The 17,356-nt window shown below is 38.1% G+C and overlaps 1 protein-coding gene across 2 annotated transcripts in view; it reads left to right on the forward strand.

The window, feature by feature from the left end:
* PTPRK (protein tyrosine phosphatase receptor type K) overlaps positions 1 to 17,356 on the forward strand; it is a 477,611-nt gene that overhangs the window by 183,195 nt on the left and 277,060 nt on the right. For both annotated transcript variants that reach the window (XM_008138467.3, XM_008138476.3), the window contains exon 3: positions 5,574 to 5,845. In XM_008138467.3, the coding sequence (XP_008136689.1) occupies positions 5,574 to 5,845 (272 nt within the window). The remainder of the gene's footprint in view (positions 1 to 5,573; positions 5,846 to 17,356) is intronic.

Genomic DNA, 17,356 nt, shown 5'->3' on the forward strand with positions numbered 1-17,356 from the left:
TTCATGCTTTTGCTTTCTAAGATGTTGTAGGGGAATATTAGCACAATGTTTGGCCCAGTTTCTAAATCTTTACATGTAGCAGTTAGGAAGAAGGGGAATATTGTGCTAATTTTAGCTGAAACCTTCTTTCCATCACACTTTCACTGTTACATTTACCGTGTAGCTTCTCTCTCCTGATTGGACTCGGAATTAGGTGCTTTCCAAGAGAAAGTTTTACTCTTCTGAGAGAGATAGGTGGTCCCTATATACGTTATTTAAAATTTGCTCAAAAGCAGTGCATCCTTAAGGGCCAGAACCAGAAAGGCAGAGGCTCTGCATCAAGGTAGGGAAAGCTGGGCATGGGCTGGGCTGAGGAAGAACAATGGATACAATTGGGCAGGGGGTTAGATAGCGGGAGGCTCTCTTCCAAGAACATGAGCCCATCTGGACAGGAAAACCAGCATGCTATGCGGAGAAGATAGCGAGGGTTCTGCCAGGTTGGAGAAGGTGGCTTGTGAGGAGTAGTAGTGGGAGATAAAGTGGCAAAATTGCTGTGTGACCAGATCATGGAGGGGTGTCAGTACCAAGGCAGGAAAGTGGGCATTTCTCTGTTTAGTTTATAGGGCACATTGACTGGATTTTGAATAAGAACTGACAATAAAATTATTACATTGATGTACTATATATAAGGAGTTTTAGGATGAAGTATGGAAACTTATTTATTATTCATTATTTTCTTTGCAGTTAATCCTATTTCTTGTGTTATTATGTTATTCCTAGAAGTAGAGCTTAAAGATAAAAATTTCATTAAGACATACAATTCATAGGGCATTATTTATTCATCTAGATATTAGACTGGTGTTTATGATTATGGGACTTGTTTTCTTTGGCTATTCTTTTAATAACAAATGCTATTTAGTCTAAGTATTCTCTACTTCTCCCTCTCTCTCTTTAACTGGATTGCAATAGAAGTTTTTTATTGTTATTGTTTGCTGTTGTCGAAAGAAAGCCAGAATGCTGTTAATCTGTAGGATGCAAATAGGATTTATTTTTTAAAGGCAAAGTACCTGTTTTTATTTCCTAAGTATTTATCATTACTCATTTGATATTCCTCTTGTAAACCAGTATTCATGTAGTTTCTCTCTTTTTAAAAGCACAAATCTATTACATGTTTATTGTGGAACATTCCATGAATGTGTATAAACAAAAATATGAAAATAGAAGACAATTACAGCTCCCCCTCCAACCTTGATAACACAACTAGCATTTTGCTATATATTCTTTGTATTTTTCCAGTTATATGTGCATGTTTATGGGTGTACATGCATATTTATACATGAATGCGCACACATTTGCACAAATGGGTTTATTTAAAAATATTTTTTCATAAATGACAATATTTTATAACCTGCTTATTTTACTTAACAAATTGTAACTATTTTCCATTAAAGTTGTTTTAATATCATTCTTAAAGACTACTTAATTATTCATCAAACTGATGTATCATAATTTTACAAGTTGTGTATTATCGGATATACAGTATAAAACACTTCTGTTTTTCTCTATTTTAAACAATGTAATGATGAGATGAGCATCTTTATAAAATGATCTCTTTGTACATATACAGGATTTTTTATCTAGTGGACATTCCTATAGTTGGAATTGCCAGACAAAACAGTATATGTCTCTTTTAAGGGTTTTGATTCTCATTGCCAAATTGCTCTCCAGAAAGGTTGCACTTAAAAAGATATTATAAGCCTTACCTTTTTCTCCAAGACTTAAATGATATATCTGAGAATTCCATTGTCCAAGAGCCTGTAGGAATATTTGTAAGGACACAGTCAAAGTTAGTACATTATACGTACGTGCACACAGAAGTTTCATTATTAAGTGTTGAGGTAGCTGAATCACAACTAAATAGAATTGAATTCATTAGACATCTGAGGGATTAGTTAGCTGGTAACAGAACAATAGTAAGTAAACTGACACTCTAATCTAAAAAATGAGGGAAATGCATAGTGTAGAATTTTCTGACTCTAGGAGTTGGCTACTCTTTATTCTGGGAGACTGTAGAAGTAATTTGTATAAGTTGATAAGAATAGCATGTTGCTCTCTATGTTTGGGATGATGGAAGGGACTCCGGTCAAACAGGCAGCTACCTTCACGGTGCCTACTGGGTTCATTGCCTCTGTATGAAGGCAGTTGGCAGAGGACTTAGAGGGCCTTTGGTGCTAGTCCCTGCTTCTTCCTTCTGGAGCTGTGCCATACTAGTAAGTGCATATTGCCCCACAGCACTCAGAAAATGTAGCAGAGCCAGGCTGCATTGACGAGAAAGCCCCTTTACAGTAGGAAGCAGCTGGAAACGGAAGCCTGCAGCTTGCGTGCGAGGTGTCACTGGCGGAAGGAGCCTGAGGGTGGCTGTGGAAGGCTGGCCGGGCATGGCCCAGGAATAGCTCCCAGCCAGAGGAGCAAGACCAGAGGGCGGAGCCCACACACAGTTTGGAGAGATACTGGGGAGGGGAATCCCACTATTTTTGTATTCCAGCTTGAAAAAGTTTTCAAACATTTTCCAGTGAAATGTTCATATTATTTTAAAAAGCCCATTTACTAGAAGTATCCTTATAGAAATGAAATATCAGCACTTTTAAAAACTTTTATTTAACCTGCATTGAATACACTTGAAATGCTGAAATAGTTTGGACAGCTTTTTATTTTGTGACTGTTGTCTTTCTAATAAGGATGAAATTGATATTCTGACTAATTAATATATTTGTTCATTTCCTTAGTAATAAAATTATTGTTGCTTAAAAGTGCAACTGGCTAAAAATTGCTAAATGGTCTTAATGGTAAATAACATGCTACTATACTGAATATCATCAAATGTGAGGCAAAGCATATTTTATTCCAAGTTTAATTTATCAGGGAGAACATAAGCATTTGGAAATCCATAACTTATTTGGGTCACTACTTTACAATTGACAGTCAGAAATCATAATACATACTTGTAAAAACAATTGAAGTGCACTACTGCTATAATGTGTCCCTGAAAAAATAAAAATTGTTTTAGTAGTGGAGTAGGTCCCCGGTCTGTGAGGAGGTTGAGACCCAATAACACTAAGTATCTTATCCAAGATCTCGGGCCTGGCCATAGTTAAAAGCAATAATTAGCCTGCTCTGCTGTGGTGAATTTGAAAAACATCTCCATAAAGCAGCGATGGGCTTCTGAATGTGTATATAGCCAAAAATAGAAACATCCTGCTTCTATAAATTGGGGTGGGATCCAGGATATCCTGTTGGGAAAAAAAAAGAGCATTTAACTTCTCCAAAAATATACATGGCCAATTTATTTGTTAGTGTGCAATCTATGAGAATCAGGAAGGGGGAAAAAAAAGGAATTCCAGGTTACAAAAGAAGATGAGAACTGGGAAAAATGAAGTGAAAGCAATATCAGTAACTATCACTTTAGTAAGCTTATTCTGTACTTGGCCTGATAGTGTTGTCACTGGAGAATCCAATTCCTCTCTTGCTCGTGGGAGTGGGGTTCAGGTTCTTGGGGTACCACTGAAATAAGAATTTTCAGAACCCCCTGCAGGCAAACAAGATGTGGTTAAAGGCTTTATTTGCATAAGTCCCATGCCTCTTAAACCAGTCCTGAAAGAGCCGGGGTTCCATTAGAGCCCTAAGCAAGGCCCGTGTTCAGAGCTACTGTTGCATGTTGCAGCCAGGCTCAACTAATTAAAGTCCCTTAGTCCATTGAGGGGAGGCCCACATGGCTAAGAGCCAGGTGGGCATAGGGGAACACCGCCCCCCTGTAACAGGAGTCAGAAGGAGGAGGAGCAGAAGGAGAGAGAGATCAAGAAAGCTCATTCCTTTGTTTCAAAGTTGAAATATTCATGTTTCATGTGCTTGCAGTGACCATACCTATTCTGGCCACTGACTAATCAATCCCCAGGTGTGACTGAGAGACTGGTAGGCACATTCCCAGGTCACTCAGACCTTACTGGGCATGCTCCAAACTGCCTTTATCCAGTTCCTTCCCTCATCGATCAGCAGGGAAGAGACTTGGAGAGCATTAAATTAGCAAAGCTGTATAAATGGCATGCCTGTATTATCTAGTCTTCCCTTTACTCCTCCCCTGTTAATAATAACCAGGTTATTGTAACAGTATCAGAGTTATCATATGAAATCTTGCCACAAGCTCTGAATCATAATACCACCAAATGGGAATTGGTCAGATTTAAACTTTGTATTTCCTATATAGTAGAAGTCCTCTTATCTTCCATGGTTTGCATACCTTTTGGGGCATTAATTGAACTAATTAGACTAACAGTCAATGAATGTTTAGTATCATAGGTAAAAGGTACTGTGTTTTAGGGTTGATGGATTCTACAAATTGCTTAGGAGAGAGGTCCAAATACAACCTTTGTGACACTAAGCTCTGTAACACTATGCCTAACACATTTAGGTTAATTTACATCTAGGGGGAAGTATTGTACAATAAAATTTGTGTTCAACCTTAAGTATAATCCATAAATATATTTGCATTTCTGTGATGTGTGTCCATGTGAAAATGAATAGTGACGTGAGAAACACTGATTATTTTTCCGGAGATAACCTTGAACTAATACCATCAGCTGATATTCAAGTCCCATTTTTGAACTTTGTACTATATGACCTTTGCGTACAGTGCAGAACTGTATATTTGAGGGTGGGACTGTGAGGTTCTATGACAGTAGGGCTCTTTATGTCCTGTGCCTTCCCGTGATAGATAACCAGTGAATATTTATTAAATCAATGGAAGTAGGGTAGATTTGTGATTTTCAAGCCAGGTTTCTGGAAGCCATAGAAGAGCAGAAGGACTACTGCAGAATTGGGACCAATGGCCATGGTGATTAGCTGAAAGCTTCGTGGGTGAGGCTCTAGACAGGTGAATCTACCCTATATCAGATTCTCAGTATAGAAATTTTGACATTTTAAAATTTTAGTCCTCAGAATTAACACTGCAAAGTATATTTTTTCTCTGCACTGAAGTTCAGAGTGGCTAGTACACTGCAAAAGGTTACACAGCTTTTATAACTGATGATCTTGGGTTTGGACCTATAAATGATAGTAGTGTCTACACTTTTAGACCATTTCTCTACAATAGTATTATGAATACGGAAAAGGAAAGCTGCATGCTCTATGTAAATCAGGCCCGTAAGGTCTTGCTTTGTTTGTTTGATATTAAAAGACTTCTGCTTAATAATACTAAAGATTTTTTAGAGGCAAATGCGGGTTTGAACCAGGCTCTACCTGTTTGACTATTCAAATAGTCAAAGAGGTTACTAATTATTTCTCAATTTTCTAACTTGTGAAATAGGATTAATAACAGGTTATTGCAGAGAGCAGATGTATAATGCATGTTATGTGCTTTGAACAATGTCTGTCACCTATAAGAACTTTATTTGTTTACTTGTTTGGTATCTGTGGCTCTGTAATCCTGAGTTAGATGTAACACTGAGAATAGATTGGTATTGTGTTTAGTATTCTTTCTACTACATATTCCTTTTTGCTTATATATTTGTTTAACTTTATTATATGCAATGTCATTTCAGGTTCCTATATGATAGTGGACTCTTCAGACCACGACCCTGGAGAAAAAGCCAGACTTCAGCTGCCTACAATGAAGGAGAATGACACTCACTGTATTGATTTCAGTTACCTGTTATATAGCCAGAAAGGGTTGAACCCTGGCACTTTGAACATATTAGTTAGGGTGAACAAGGGACCTCTTGCCAATCCAATTTGGAATGTGACTGGATTCACGGGTAGAGATTGGCTTCGGGCTGAGCTAGCTGTGAGCACCTTTTGGCCCAATGAATATCAGGTAATCATCCTTTCTTTTCTGGTTAATGTTTGGTTGTCGTTGGATCTCACCATGTATATAATGCTTAGATGTAAATATTAGCCCCATAGAAATGTAAGGTTGTTCGTCTAACCCTCCCTTGAGCAAATGTTTAAATACCTTGGAGCAAAATCTTGAATAATGGAGAAAAATCATTCCACCTAAAGGAAAAAAATAGTTCAGGTACAAAATTTATTGGTTGTTTGGCAAAAAGCTACTTATTGGCAGATATATTTCTGTGTGTCTGTGCAGGAAGAAATAGTGTTTTTGATTTGAATGCAATATTCAGATGTGATTGGTTTACTCGCTTTTTGAAAATAACATCTGGAAAGTAAACATGAAATAGTGTTTCATGAAATCTGATATCTAAAAGGGAGGCAATTTGAATAATTTTGACAGTTACTTGAAGTATGAAAATAAGCAGACAGCTCTGACTAGGTGGCTCAGTTGGTTGGAGCATGGTCCCATATATCACAAGGTTGAGGGTTCGATTCCTGGTCAGGGTTCATGCCTAGGTTTGTTCAATAATCCTCACTATGAGATTCAGTTCCTGGAAATAGAAAGTTACCTCTTTTGAAAGTTCACCTTTGTGTTAGAACTTGTGATTTAAACTTTTAAATGGCTTGCTCATTTGTAGTTTATTAGAGAGCTTAATGAGAATGTGTTTATGTAATAGTATATTTTGCAATGTTCACTGAGTAGTTTATAAGCTAAGAACAGTTTCATTTCTGTTATTTAAAAATTAACCATTTCTCCAGTTTAGGTTTGTCTTGATTCCCAAGGAAGGGAGAAATTCAATGTATTGTTTTAATTGCTTTGTTTTGAGTTGATTTTCTGTGTATTAAAAGCCTCTTACTTCATAGGTGTTGTTCCACAGGTAAGGTTCTTCATTCAGGGTTATGAGTCTTTTGAGATTTCAGTGGGGTTTCATTAGGTAGTTGATTCCATTATCCCAGAATAGAAAGACGTTTTTCTTCAGTCTGGGAGAGCCGTCGTCTGGGGAGGTCAGAGCTTCGGGAGGGCTGCGTATGTGGTAGCTGGATTGGTGGCCTAATGCTCCAGTACTGGAAGAAAGGCCAGTGGGCTCATCCCTGACAGCAGGGGGCTCCTGGCTGTCAATGCTGGGGCACCCGCACCATGCACTGACATATTGACTTCACAGAGATCTATTGTCGGAGTGTAACAAAACATTGAAAAAAAGAAAAGGCTCTGATTCAGCAAAATAATACTGTCAACTTATGCAGGCTTCTTACAAGGCCCAGAGAACAAGTCTAGCATACTTGTTAAAATGTTGGGTTATGGAGTCATATTGCCTATAGTCAGCCCTGATTGCTCTTTGCTACCCGTGTAGATAGCTGGTGAAGGAATTGAATGGTTTCTTGTACTTTAAAATACAATAGAGTTTGATGAATCCAACAAATAATCTCTGTGGTATCATACTTGTGTTCCTTTGTGACTAAGAAATGACATGCATTGATTACTTTCCCCTTATTTTTTTCTAACACCTCCCTTTGAGTCATTTACATTAATAACTTTTTGTATGGCCCAGATTCTGCAATATTAATGTTGAGTTATAGTGCCTAGAACTGGATGAATGCTTCTTTGTTCAGTCTTATTTTGCATGACAAAGCCCTCTAGTTTACATGTACCTGCCGTGTTTAAGTTAGCAGTGTAAAAAGGTTCTGTGAAGGTTTCAACCTGGCCAGTGAGATCTTTTTGGAGATCTCTTGTCAGAGAAAAAGACTATGAAATATATAGAACCTATGGGTAAATGTCTGTTGCAGATTGAAATTTGAGCCACAGATCATTTTTTAAGTGATTACTTTGCTTCCACACATTTTCCCTTAACCTGCAAAACTTCACAATCAATGAGAGTGAATAGCAGAGTAGAACATTTTTCATGTGCTTAGTTAGTGCTCAATAAATTATTTGGTTGATGTTTTCATCGATTCTGTCCTTTAGATACGTATTTGTACCTGTACATCAGTTATTAGAAACAACCAGCTCAACACAAACTATATTTATGTTGCCTTTTCGCTATTAGGAAATAGCATGAAAAACTTTTGACTACTGCTTAATGCAGAATCTTTATGGATTTTTAAAAAATATAGCTATTGCAATGGGTCATGCTAGCTGCTTACTCATTTTCATTCTTAAAGACACTGCTATTTTTTTATTTTTCCCCATATTCTAGATTAAGTAAAGATATACATAGAAATTATTTTCTTTTTCCCCATAATTTAACTCATTTTCTCTTTTCCAGATAATTTACACTCTCCAAACTTTTTGAACCATTTTTTTAATACTCTAATTTTTGTAATTCCTTGTCTTTTGTTCTATTTCTAGAGGAGAATTCTGTATTTTCTTTGCTTGAGCCATTTTTTATCTGACCACTCCTCTAATCAACCCCCTTCTCGCCCAATTTTAACAACAGTAAAAACTACTAAAAAGAAAATAGCCCCTGCCGAAACCGGTTTGGCTCAGTGGATAGAGCGTCGGCCTGCGGACTGAAAGGTCCCAGGTTCGATTCCGGTCAAGGGCATGTACCTTGGTTGCGGGCACATCCCCAGTAGGGGTTGTGCAAGAGGCAGCTGATCGATGTTTCTCTATCATCGATGTTTCTAACTCTCTATCCCTCTCTCTTCCTCTCTGTGAAAAATCAATAAAATATATATTAAAAAAAAGAAATAAAAAAGAAAATAGCCCCAGAGTGAAACTACCTTTAATTAATATAGGCTAATTTTTGTATAAAAATCATACTCCTGGAAGTGGGAGGGGGGATCCCCCCATTTTGTGTGACAAAGCTCCATAGCTTACATATACCTGCAGTGTTCCTCTCTTTTCCATTTTCCGGTTGAACTAAAAATCTGCTCTGATTTGTCCTTTCCAGTGATTCCATCTTACCAGATGCCTTAACTGGAAGTCAATGTGGTAATTAAATCATATTTGCTATGGATTATTCAAAAATGAGGAGATAGTAGTTTTTAATCCCAAGATATTTAACCTGTGATTTGAAAAAGGAAAAAAATAATATACATGACCTTGTGAAATAAAGGCAAAAATGGTTCTCCAAATAATGAATTCTGGTTACCTGGCAGATCAGGATAAGGCTCATGAACTTGGGGGCCAACCTTCCTGGGTGAATCTTGACTTTAATTTTGCAGCTGTGCGGCATTCAGCATATTCTTTAATCTCTTTGACTGTATTTTCCTCCTCTGAAAAATGAGGACCACAATAGTACCTACCTCATTGGCTTATTTTATCACATGAGTCCATATATATATAGTGTTTAGAAAAGTGTCTGGCACATAGTATGTGTTTACCATAAAGTTTAGTTAACATTATGATGGGTAAACAAAAAAATTACAGACTCTACTGGATTTCATATGTGCTCAGAATGTTCTTGTTTTGAAACCATGCTATTTTTAAAAAAAGACTTTATTTTTTTAGAGCAGTTTTAGGTTCACAGCGAAATGAAGAGGAAGGTACAGAGATTTCCCATATATCCTCCACCCCCACATGCGCATAGCCTCCCCTATAATCTACGTCAACCACCAGAATGGTACACAATGGAGGAACCTACATTGACATCAGAATCGCTCAGAGTCTGTAGTTAATTTTAAGGTTCACTCTTGGTGTTGTACCTTCTAAGAGTTTGACAAATGCATGACATGTGTCCATCATTAGAATATCATACCGAGTTTTTTCACTGCTCTGAAAATCACCTGTGCTTCACCTAGACTTCCCTCCCCCTCCATGCTCTTCTTTTTAGGTTTTTTTATTTATTCAAATGTCAACTTACTTGACACCTTACTAGCATGAGGTCAAACCGTGCTCACCCTTGGGGATCCTGGGCACGTCCCTCTTCCTCTGAGCCTTATAGTCTTGCTTGGCAGTGTAGGAGATAATAATGTAAACCAGATGTGGAGTGTCGCCTTAAGGAGCCTAGTCCAGATAGGAAATGTGAAACATACCTAGATAAAATTTGAAATAATACAGCAATTGTTAAATGACTTAAGAGAGATAAATATGAAATGTAGCCGGGAAATGAAAACAAAAGATAGATGTGTTTCCAAAGTAACTTGAGGCCGAAATGGGACTAGCTTTCTCCTGTACCACATTGTTTTTCTTAAACCACAATTATTGGGAGCTAGCACACTGTAGTGAAACAAAACACGGAAATGCAGTTTTGTTTATGACATAAGCACTGCATTGCTACACTAATATGTAAGGAACTGTTTCTCACCTGTGTCTTCAAGGCAATAGATGTCTTTACTGCTCAGTATACTAATTATAGAAAATGTCATATTACATTTGTTTTATTTGCAATGGTCACAAGATACTAATTCTGCCTATTTTTATAGGCCTCAAGTAAGTATTGTAAATTTTTAAATTATTTACTAAATAGAAGTAAAATGAGAAAAAAAAACACATGAGGCATGATCTCGGTGTTAAATTTCAATGGAAGATCAGCATGCCTCTAAAGTATAATTTTCTCCACTCTGGAAATCTGACCTGTCTAGTATGCGTAAACTAAGTTCTGCTTTGGGATTAAATCCATTAGTTTCTTACTGAACAGTGAGGTTGTTACCAAATGAGGCAGGCAGACATAACTTCCAAAACTATTAGTGGAAACCTAATCTGCTGTTTTCCATTAACTGGGTGCACGTCATTAATCACAAAAATGATGCGTGATGAAAACTACAGGGGTTTGGCCAGAAATTGGAAAAGTGATAATATAGCAGAATGCGCCTTTAAACACACACACACACACACACACACACACACACACACACACACTCACACACACACCCAAAAAAAAAAACAACCCTCCTAATACCCTGAGAAACAAATACTGAAGTTTTACAACTCATTTTCTTAACATTTTTCATTGGTTTGAAAAAATGTAAGAACTGGACGGCATGAGATTTTCTGTTTTTGTTTCCTTTCTGAAGGTTTATGTCAGCGTGTATTGCGCTGATATTTTGGCCATGGGATGATTGTTACACTCCAGAGAGACTGCTGGCTTTGGACCTAGGAAGATTGGGACTTAAACCAAGGGACTGTTTATTTAAAATAGAAGATCTCTAAAAGATTGGTCTTTGGGGACAAGGGCTGGAGTAAGAGCATGCTTATGAATCATCCATGCAAAATGTGAGGAAAAGTGGATATAATTTCTGTGCCATAGCTCTTGAAACTCTTCCAATTTCTACAGGTTGTCATTCAACCATGTAGAGCCCCACTGAATAAAGGACGGCAGGACTTTTCTTTCTTAGACGGGTTAGTCTGCTGGAGGCCCTAACAAAATACTACAGACTGGGTGGCTTAGACAGCAGAAAGTCCAAAGATCATGGTGGAGGCTATTTGGCTTCTGGTGAGGGCTCTCCTCCTGACTTGCAGTTGGCCACCTTCTCACTGTGTCCTCACCTGGTACAGAGAGATAGCTCTGGTGTCCCTTGCTCGTCATTTAAGGACATCAGGCCTATCAGATTAGGGTCCCATCCTTATGACTGCATTGAACTTGACCTCCCAAAGGCCCTATCTCCGGATAGTCACATTGGGCATTAGAATTTCTACATATGAATTGGGGAGGGGGGATACAGTTCTGTTCATAACTCTAGATAGAGCTTATAGCTGTAACTTTATTTATAAGCATTATAGTTGACTCTGACTTGTTATCTTGTATAACAGTGTTATAGATATTATTAGAGGCCCAATGCACGAAATTCGTGCAAGGGGCTCGGCCCTCACAGCTGCAGTGCCCGGCTTCTTCCGGACTGTTTTTCTGCTGCTCGGCTGTCAGGTCTAATTAGCATATTATGCTTTTATTATTATAGATTACTTTTCTATTCAATAGTCAGTCTTCTCACTTTCTTCCACATTGGCAGGACTCCCACCTCACTTTCACAACTTCCTTTCCAGGTAAGGGTAGCCATGTGACACAGCTTTGTCCAGTGAGTTTTGGGGGACCTCTGAGAAAGATATCCCTCCCAGCTAAGAGAGAGAGATATTGTTACATGAGAACATGATGCTTGGAGCTACTGCAGTTGCCATGTAGCTATGAGGTAGGAGATAAGAAACTGAGGAAAAGAAGAAAGTGTGGAAGGGGCCAGGGTCCTACTCTCAGGTGAAATAATAATAAAATTAAAACAAATTTTTAAACAACTTTTAGATGGGTCTTTTCCTATACAGCCAAAAGCGTCCTAACGTACTATGTCCCATCTTTTTTGAGCTTTCAAGTAATCAGTCACATTTCTCACCACATACTGTTTATGGATAAAACATGTGAGACATAGGGGAGAATTAAAAGTGTGCATATGTATCTATGAATGAAACAATTTATGTTTGCAGTTCAGTTGCAGAGAGAAGACACTTAAAAGTAAATAGGGCTATAAGACAATCAATGATTGAAAGAAGAAAGAAAGGAAGGACACTTCATCTATTCTGTGTCTGCTATGTGTAAGACCCTGGGCTGGATACTTCCTGTATGTCACCTTTAGTTAGTTTTAATATTTAATCCAGTATGTGGATGAAAAAGGAGCTCTGTAATAAACCTAATGTAAAGTACCTCACAGGGTGACCTGATGATAAATCCTAACTGAGGAGTCATGCTTCAGGACTGTAACTTCTTAGTAAAAGTTTATTTTAGCCTAAGCCATCCCTGTCCATTGTTTCTTTGCATCTAGGTTAACACACCTTGGAAATGGCTCTTCTTTAGACCCCTTGAAAGGCTAACCACCCTCCAGATTACATAATGTTGCCAATTATACTGTAATCCAATCACCACATTGCTTTCTCCTACCTTCCTGTAATCTTTGCCTTCCCTTCTTAATTCCACATATATATATAAGAAACTGCAGAACTGTCATTCTTCAGGAGCACTTGAGATCTTGCTTCCTGGCATTTTTGTTAGTTGGTTCAATCAACTCATAGAAATTCTATGCAGGTTTGGACATTTCTTACCTTCAGTGTTAAAGGAATGTTTCTCATCTTCATGCATGGACTAAATTGCTGGCTCTTTAGTGGTCAAAATTATTTTCCTTTTTCCTCTTTAGTAACTTAATCTTGCTATTAAATGTTTGCACATTAGCCATATCAGTGAATTCTGAAGTTAGTCACAATTACATAGGCTTATTTTGGTTATGGCAGCCGTAATTTCCTGACACGGGCACTTGGGTTCATTTTTATGTTGGCAAATACTTGTTATTAACGAAGCAGCCTTTTGCTGCTGATTTTTAGTCTTAATGATTCGCTATTTGTTTCACTTAAAGTACTCCAAATGGGTTTGGAGAAACTCCCACATTATTATAGTCACTATTTTCTTGAAACTTACAACCTTATGAGGGTGACTTCTCCCTGGTTCCTGACAGTGATTTGCTTTTATTATAAAACATCAGCTTTACTTTCCTGTTAGATTCTGTTTGTGTATTGATTCACTGATGAAATTTACAGTTTGTAAATAAAGGTAAACAAATGAAGAGAAGAGTCTTTCTAGTTAACACGATAATTATTGCAATTATATGACAGCAGTCTCTTCTTTTTCTGTTAAATCATACCTGTTTTTATTCAGTGTAGCAGGAGCTGTCAAGGGCCCCTTCACTAATTCTTTTGAGAAATACATCTGTGAAATAAATTCACTTATCTTTTAATAGCAGTGGGAAAATAATGAGCAGTAAGAAGAGTTAGATAGTGTTTGTTCAGTGTATGACTTGTTTTCCTTAGGAGGTTGTTTTATCCAAGGGGCAGGGGGGAATGCCAGTTCTTTGCTCACTCCCCTTCAGCCCAGTGTCTTGAATCTGAACCAACACACTTCTGACTCCTTGTTTTCTATACCTCTGTGTAAATTATTTACCAGACATTTAACGGGCTGATTTTCATGTACCAAGATTAGAAAAAAATGTATTCTTCTAGGGCAGGATTCATAGCCAAACACACAAAACAATGAAAGAGCTGTCTCCTTCTGATCAGTTTAATGATGTTTCTGACCATGTTCTGCCATTTGTTAATGCAATAGCATGTCATATTAGAAAAAAAAAAGATAACAATTGAAAATCAATTCCTTCAGTTAGTTTGCCTGTTTTCTTTGATAGTTAATTGGAATTGGTCTTTTTTTTAAAGGGTTTTTAGGTTTCTGTGCAACTTGAATTTCTGTGTGACCTCTTTGTTCATTTCCATTTCAAAGACTGATTTTTTTTCCCATTTCAGACTATGTCTAAAATGTGAGCAGAATCTTAGCTCTTCATGGGAAAAAACAAAAATGAGTGACATTATCTTTTTATCTAAAATTTAACTTTTATGCTGTGATGATTTCAGTTCCATTTCTTCGAACATAATGGAATAATAAAAGGATGTAAATATCTCATAGTTTGTCAATCGAGAGATTGTATTTAAGCGGGAAATAGAAGGGAAATGTCAGACATTTGTATAGTTTGTATCTATTTTACTATTCCTTTAGATAATGTTATATATATAATCTAATTCTGTGGTTAGTGATACAAGTTGGAATATAAAGGAAAAAAACCATTGGACACTGAAAATAAAAACATCCACTTATGTAATCTGACAGACAATTTACGGTTAAATTTAGTTGTCATAATTTTCAGAAAGTGTTTTTAAAACTGGTGTTATTAAACTGACCGCTACATGTAATTTCTGCATTTAGTTATATAAATAACCATTGCACATACCACTGGAGTTCCCTGATGAGATTTGGATTCTTAATATTCTTTGAATGATCTTTAAAAAAAAAAAAAATTCTTCTCAGCTTTCTGGAAGCAGTAAATCAATTCTCAATTTATGTTTACAAAATAAGGTCTATAGTCATAAGTGTATACCAAGTAATAATTCAATAAAATAATAAAAATGGAAAACTTTCAGCACCTAGAGATCAAAGTTTGCTTCAAACTTAAACATCTTTAGATCCAACCATTTTGCAACAGCAGCACAAATATAATACTTTGAAACAGATATTAATCCATTTCTTGGGTTAATATTTATTAAAAGTCATTGCAGTTTGATTGTGAAATTTCATAATGTAAGGCTTACAAAGGGATGAAGCCAGTTTAGCCCATAAATACTAGGAGGGTGAATTCCTTTTTTTTGGGGGGGCAGGTGTTGCTATTTGTTTTCTTTTTCTTTCATGTTTTCCTTCCTATTTGTTTTTACCACCCTTTACATTAGGTATTGTGACTGGCTGCATGAGAGAAATGGAAGATCTCCTTTTTTTTTATGTTGATAGAGAATAAAATCGAGACCATCTTATATATTGGGTTAAGGTCTTAACTGGATTTCATTTGGCCTGTGTTCAATCCCTGGTCCATTGGTCATCCTCTGCTCTTTGAGTGACTGTTTTGTGGGCCCTTTAAGTTTCAGTCCCTGCAATGTTAGATGATAGCTAGTCTACTCATTACATACGTGTTTTATGAAGTTTGAAGGAAGTAGTGAAAGCTGCAAAGTAGTCTATGTAAAGTTCTTATTTACAAGTGAAGGCCATTAACTAAAGCTAGCAAAGTTGAAAAGAGACAGAATAGAGTCAGAGAAAGATAAATATCACATGATCTCACTCATTTGTGGAATATAATGATCAACATAAACTGATGAACAAAAGTAGATCCAGAGACAGAGAAGACCGTCAAACCTCAGAGGGAAGGTAGGGGAGGCTGGGAGGGGGGTATAAGAGATCAACCAAAGGACCGTCAAACCTCAGAGGGAAGGCACTGGTAGGGTCACTAGCGGCTGCCGGCTGGGACCTCCCTCCCTTCCCTCGATCACCTGCCACTGCTGCCGCCACCAGCCGGGGCCTTCCTCTCTTCCCCTGGCGGCTGCTGCCCCCTTGTTGAACTCCTGGACGAACTTCTGGTCAAGGGGACAATTTGCATACTATGCTTTTATTATATAAGACTAGAGGCCCAGTGCACGAATTTGTGCACCAGTGGGGTCCCTCGGCCTGGCCTGCGGGATCGAGCTGAAACTGGCTCTCTGACATCCCCTGAGTGGTCCCGGATTGCAAGACGGCACAGGCCAAGCCAAGGGACCTCATCCATGCACAGTTGGGGCCAGGGAGGGATGCAGGAGGTTGGCCAGTGGGGAGGGTCCATAGGAGGGCTCCAGGGCATGTCCAGCCCATCTCACTCAGTCCCCATTAGCCAGACCCAGCAACAAGCTAACCTACTGGTTGGAGCATCTGCTCTCTGGTGGTCAGTGCATGTCATAGTGGCTGGTTGACCAGTTGACTGTCTGCCCCCTGGTGGTCAGTGCATGTCATAATGAGTGGTTGAGCGGTCTTAGCATATCATTAGCTTATTATGCTTTGATTGGTTGAACGGCCGACCGGTCAACTGGACACTTAGCATATTAGGCTTTTATTATATAGGATTACTGGGGTCGGGGGGATGCTAAGTTACTGATATTGAGCTACTCTGATTTTGTGAATACTTCCTATATGGTCAAAATGATTAGCCTTTATTTGAGGCCTTCATAATTTAGCCTCAGTCAACTGCTCTAGTCTCTACCATTAATTTTTGCAAATTAGTCAAACTGAAAATTGCTCTAATTGCTCTTTGCACAGTTTTGGCATTTTGTGTTTGTGTGTGTGTGTGAACATGTGTGAATTTATACATGAAGTATCTACCTTCTGAAATGCCTTTGTTTCTTCTTTTCCCTTGTCTGCATCCTATTTAACTTTTAAAACCCAACTTTATGCCCACCTCTACCATGAAGCCTTAGCTAGACATAACACTACTCCTTGTATTTGTTTTGCTTACATTGCTCTTCAGATATTTGGCCTGTACTATTTTAGATAGTTTTTTGTCTTGGTCCCTAAGTGGATTTTAGATCCTCTTTGCAAGAGGACTGGTTATGCAATAGAGACTGTACTATTTAGGTGGTGCTTTGTATTTTAGAAAGAAGTTTGACAAATTAAAAAAAAATTATCTTCACAATAGTGAGGTCACTAGGGAAAGTACAACTATTTTTATTTTAGAGATAAGGACTGAGGGAGGATAAATGACTTGCTTAAGGTCATGTTGCTAGCCAGAATTGAGTCAGGTTCACTAAAGATAAATTCTACACCCTCTCTAATGTGCAAGGCTATTTTTTTTAAAAATATATTTTATTGATTTTTTACAGAGAGGAAGAGAGAGGGATAGAGAGTTAGAAACATTGATGAGAGAGAAACATCGATCAGCTGCCTCCTGCACACCCCCTACTGGGGATGTGCCCGCAACCAAGGTACATGCCCTTGACCGGAATCGAACCTGGGACCCTTGAGTCCGCAGGCCGATGCTCTATCCACTGAGCCAAACCGGTTTCGGCAAGCAAGGCTATTTTTTTATTTGATAACTAGAGGCCTGGTGCACGAAATTCGTGCACGGCAGGGTGTGTGGGGGGGTCCCCTTAGCCCAGCCTGCACCCTCTCCAATCCGGGACCTCTTGGGGGATGTCTGATTACCGGCAGTTGGACATCTCTCTCACAATCTGGGACTGTTGGCTCCT

This window comes from Eptesicus fuscus, chromosome 10 (genome assembly GCF_027574615.1).
Source record: "Eptesicus fuscus isolate TK198812 chromosome 10, DD_ASM_mEF_20220401, whole genome shotgun sequence".
Classification (NCBI taxonomy): Eukaryota; Metazoa; Chordata; class Mammalia; order Chiroptera; family Vespertilionidae; genus Eptesicus; species Eptesicus fuscus.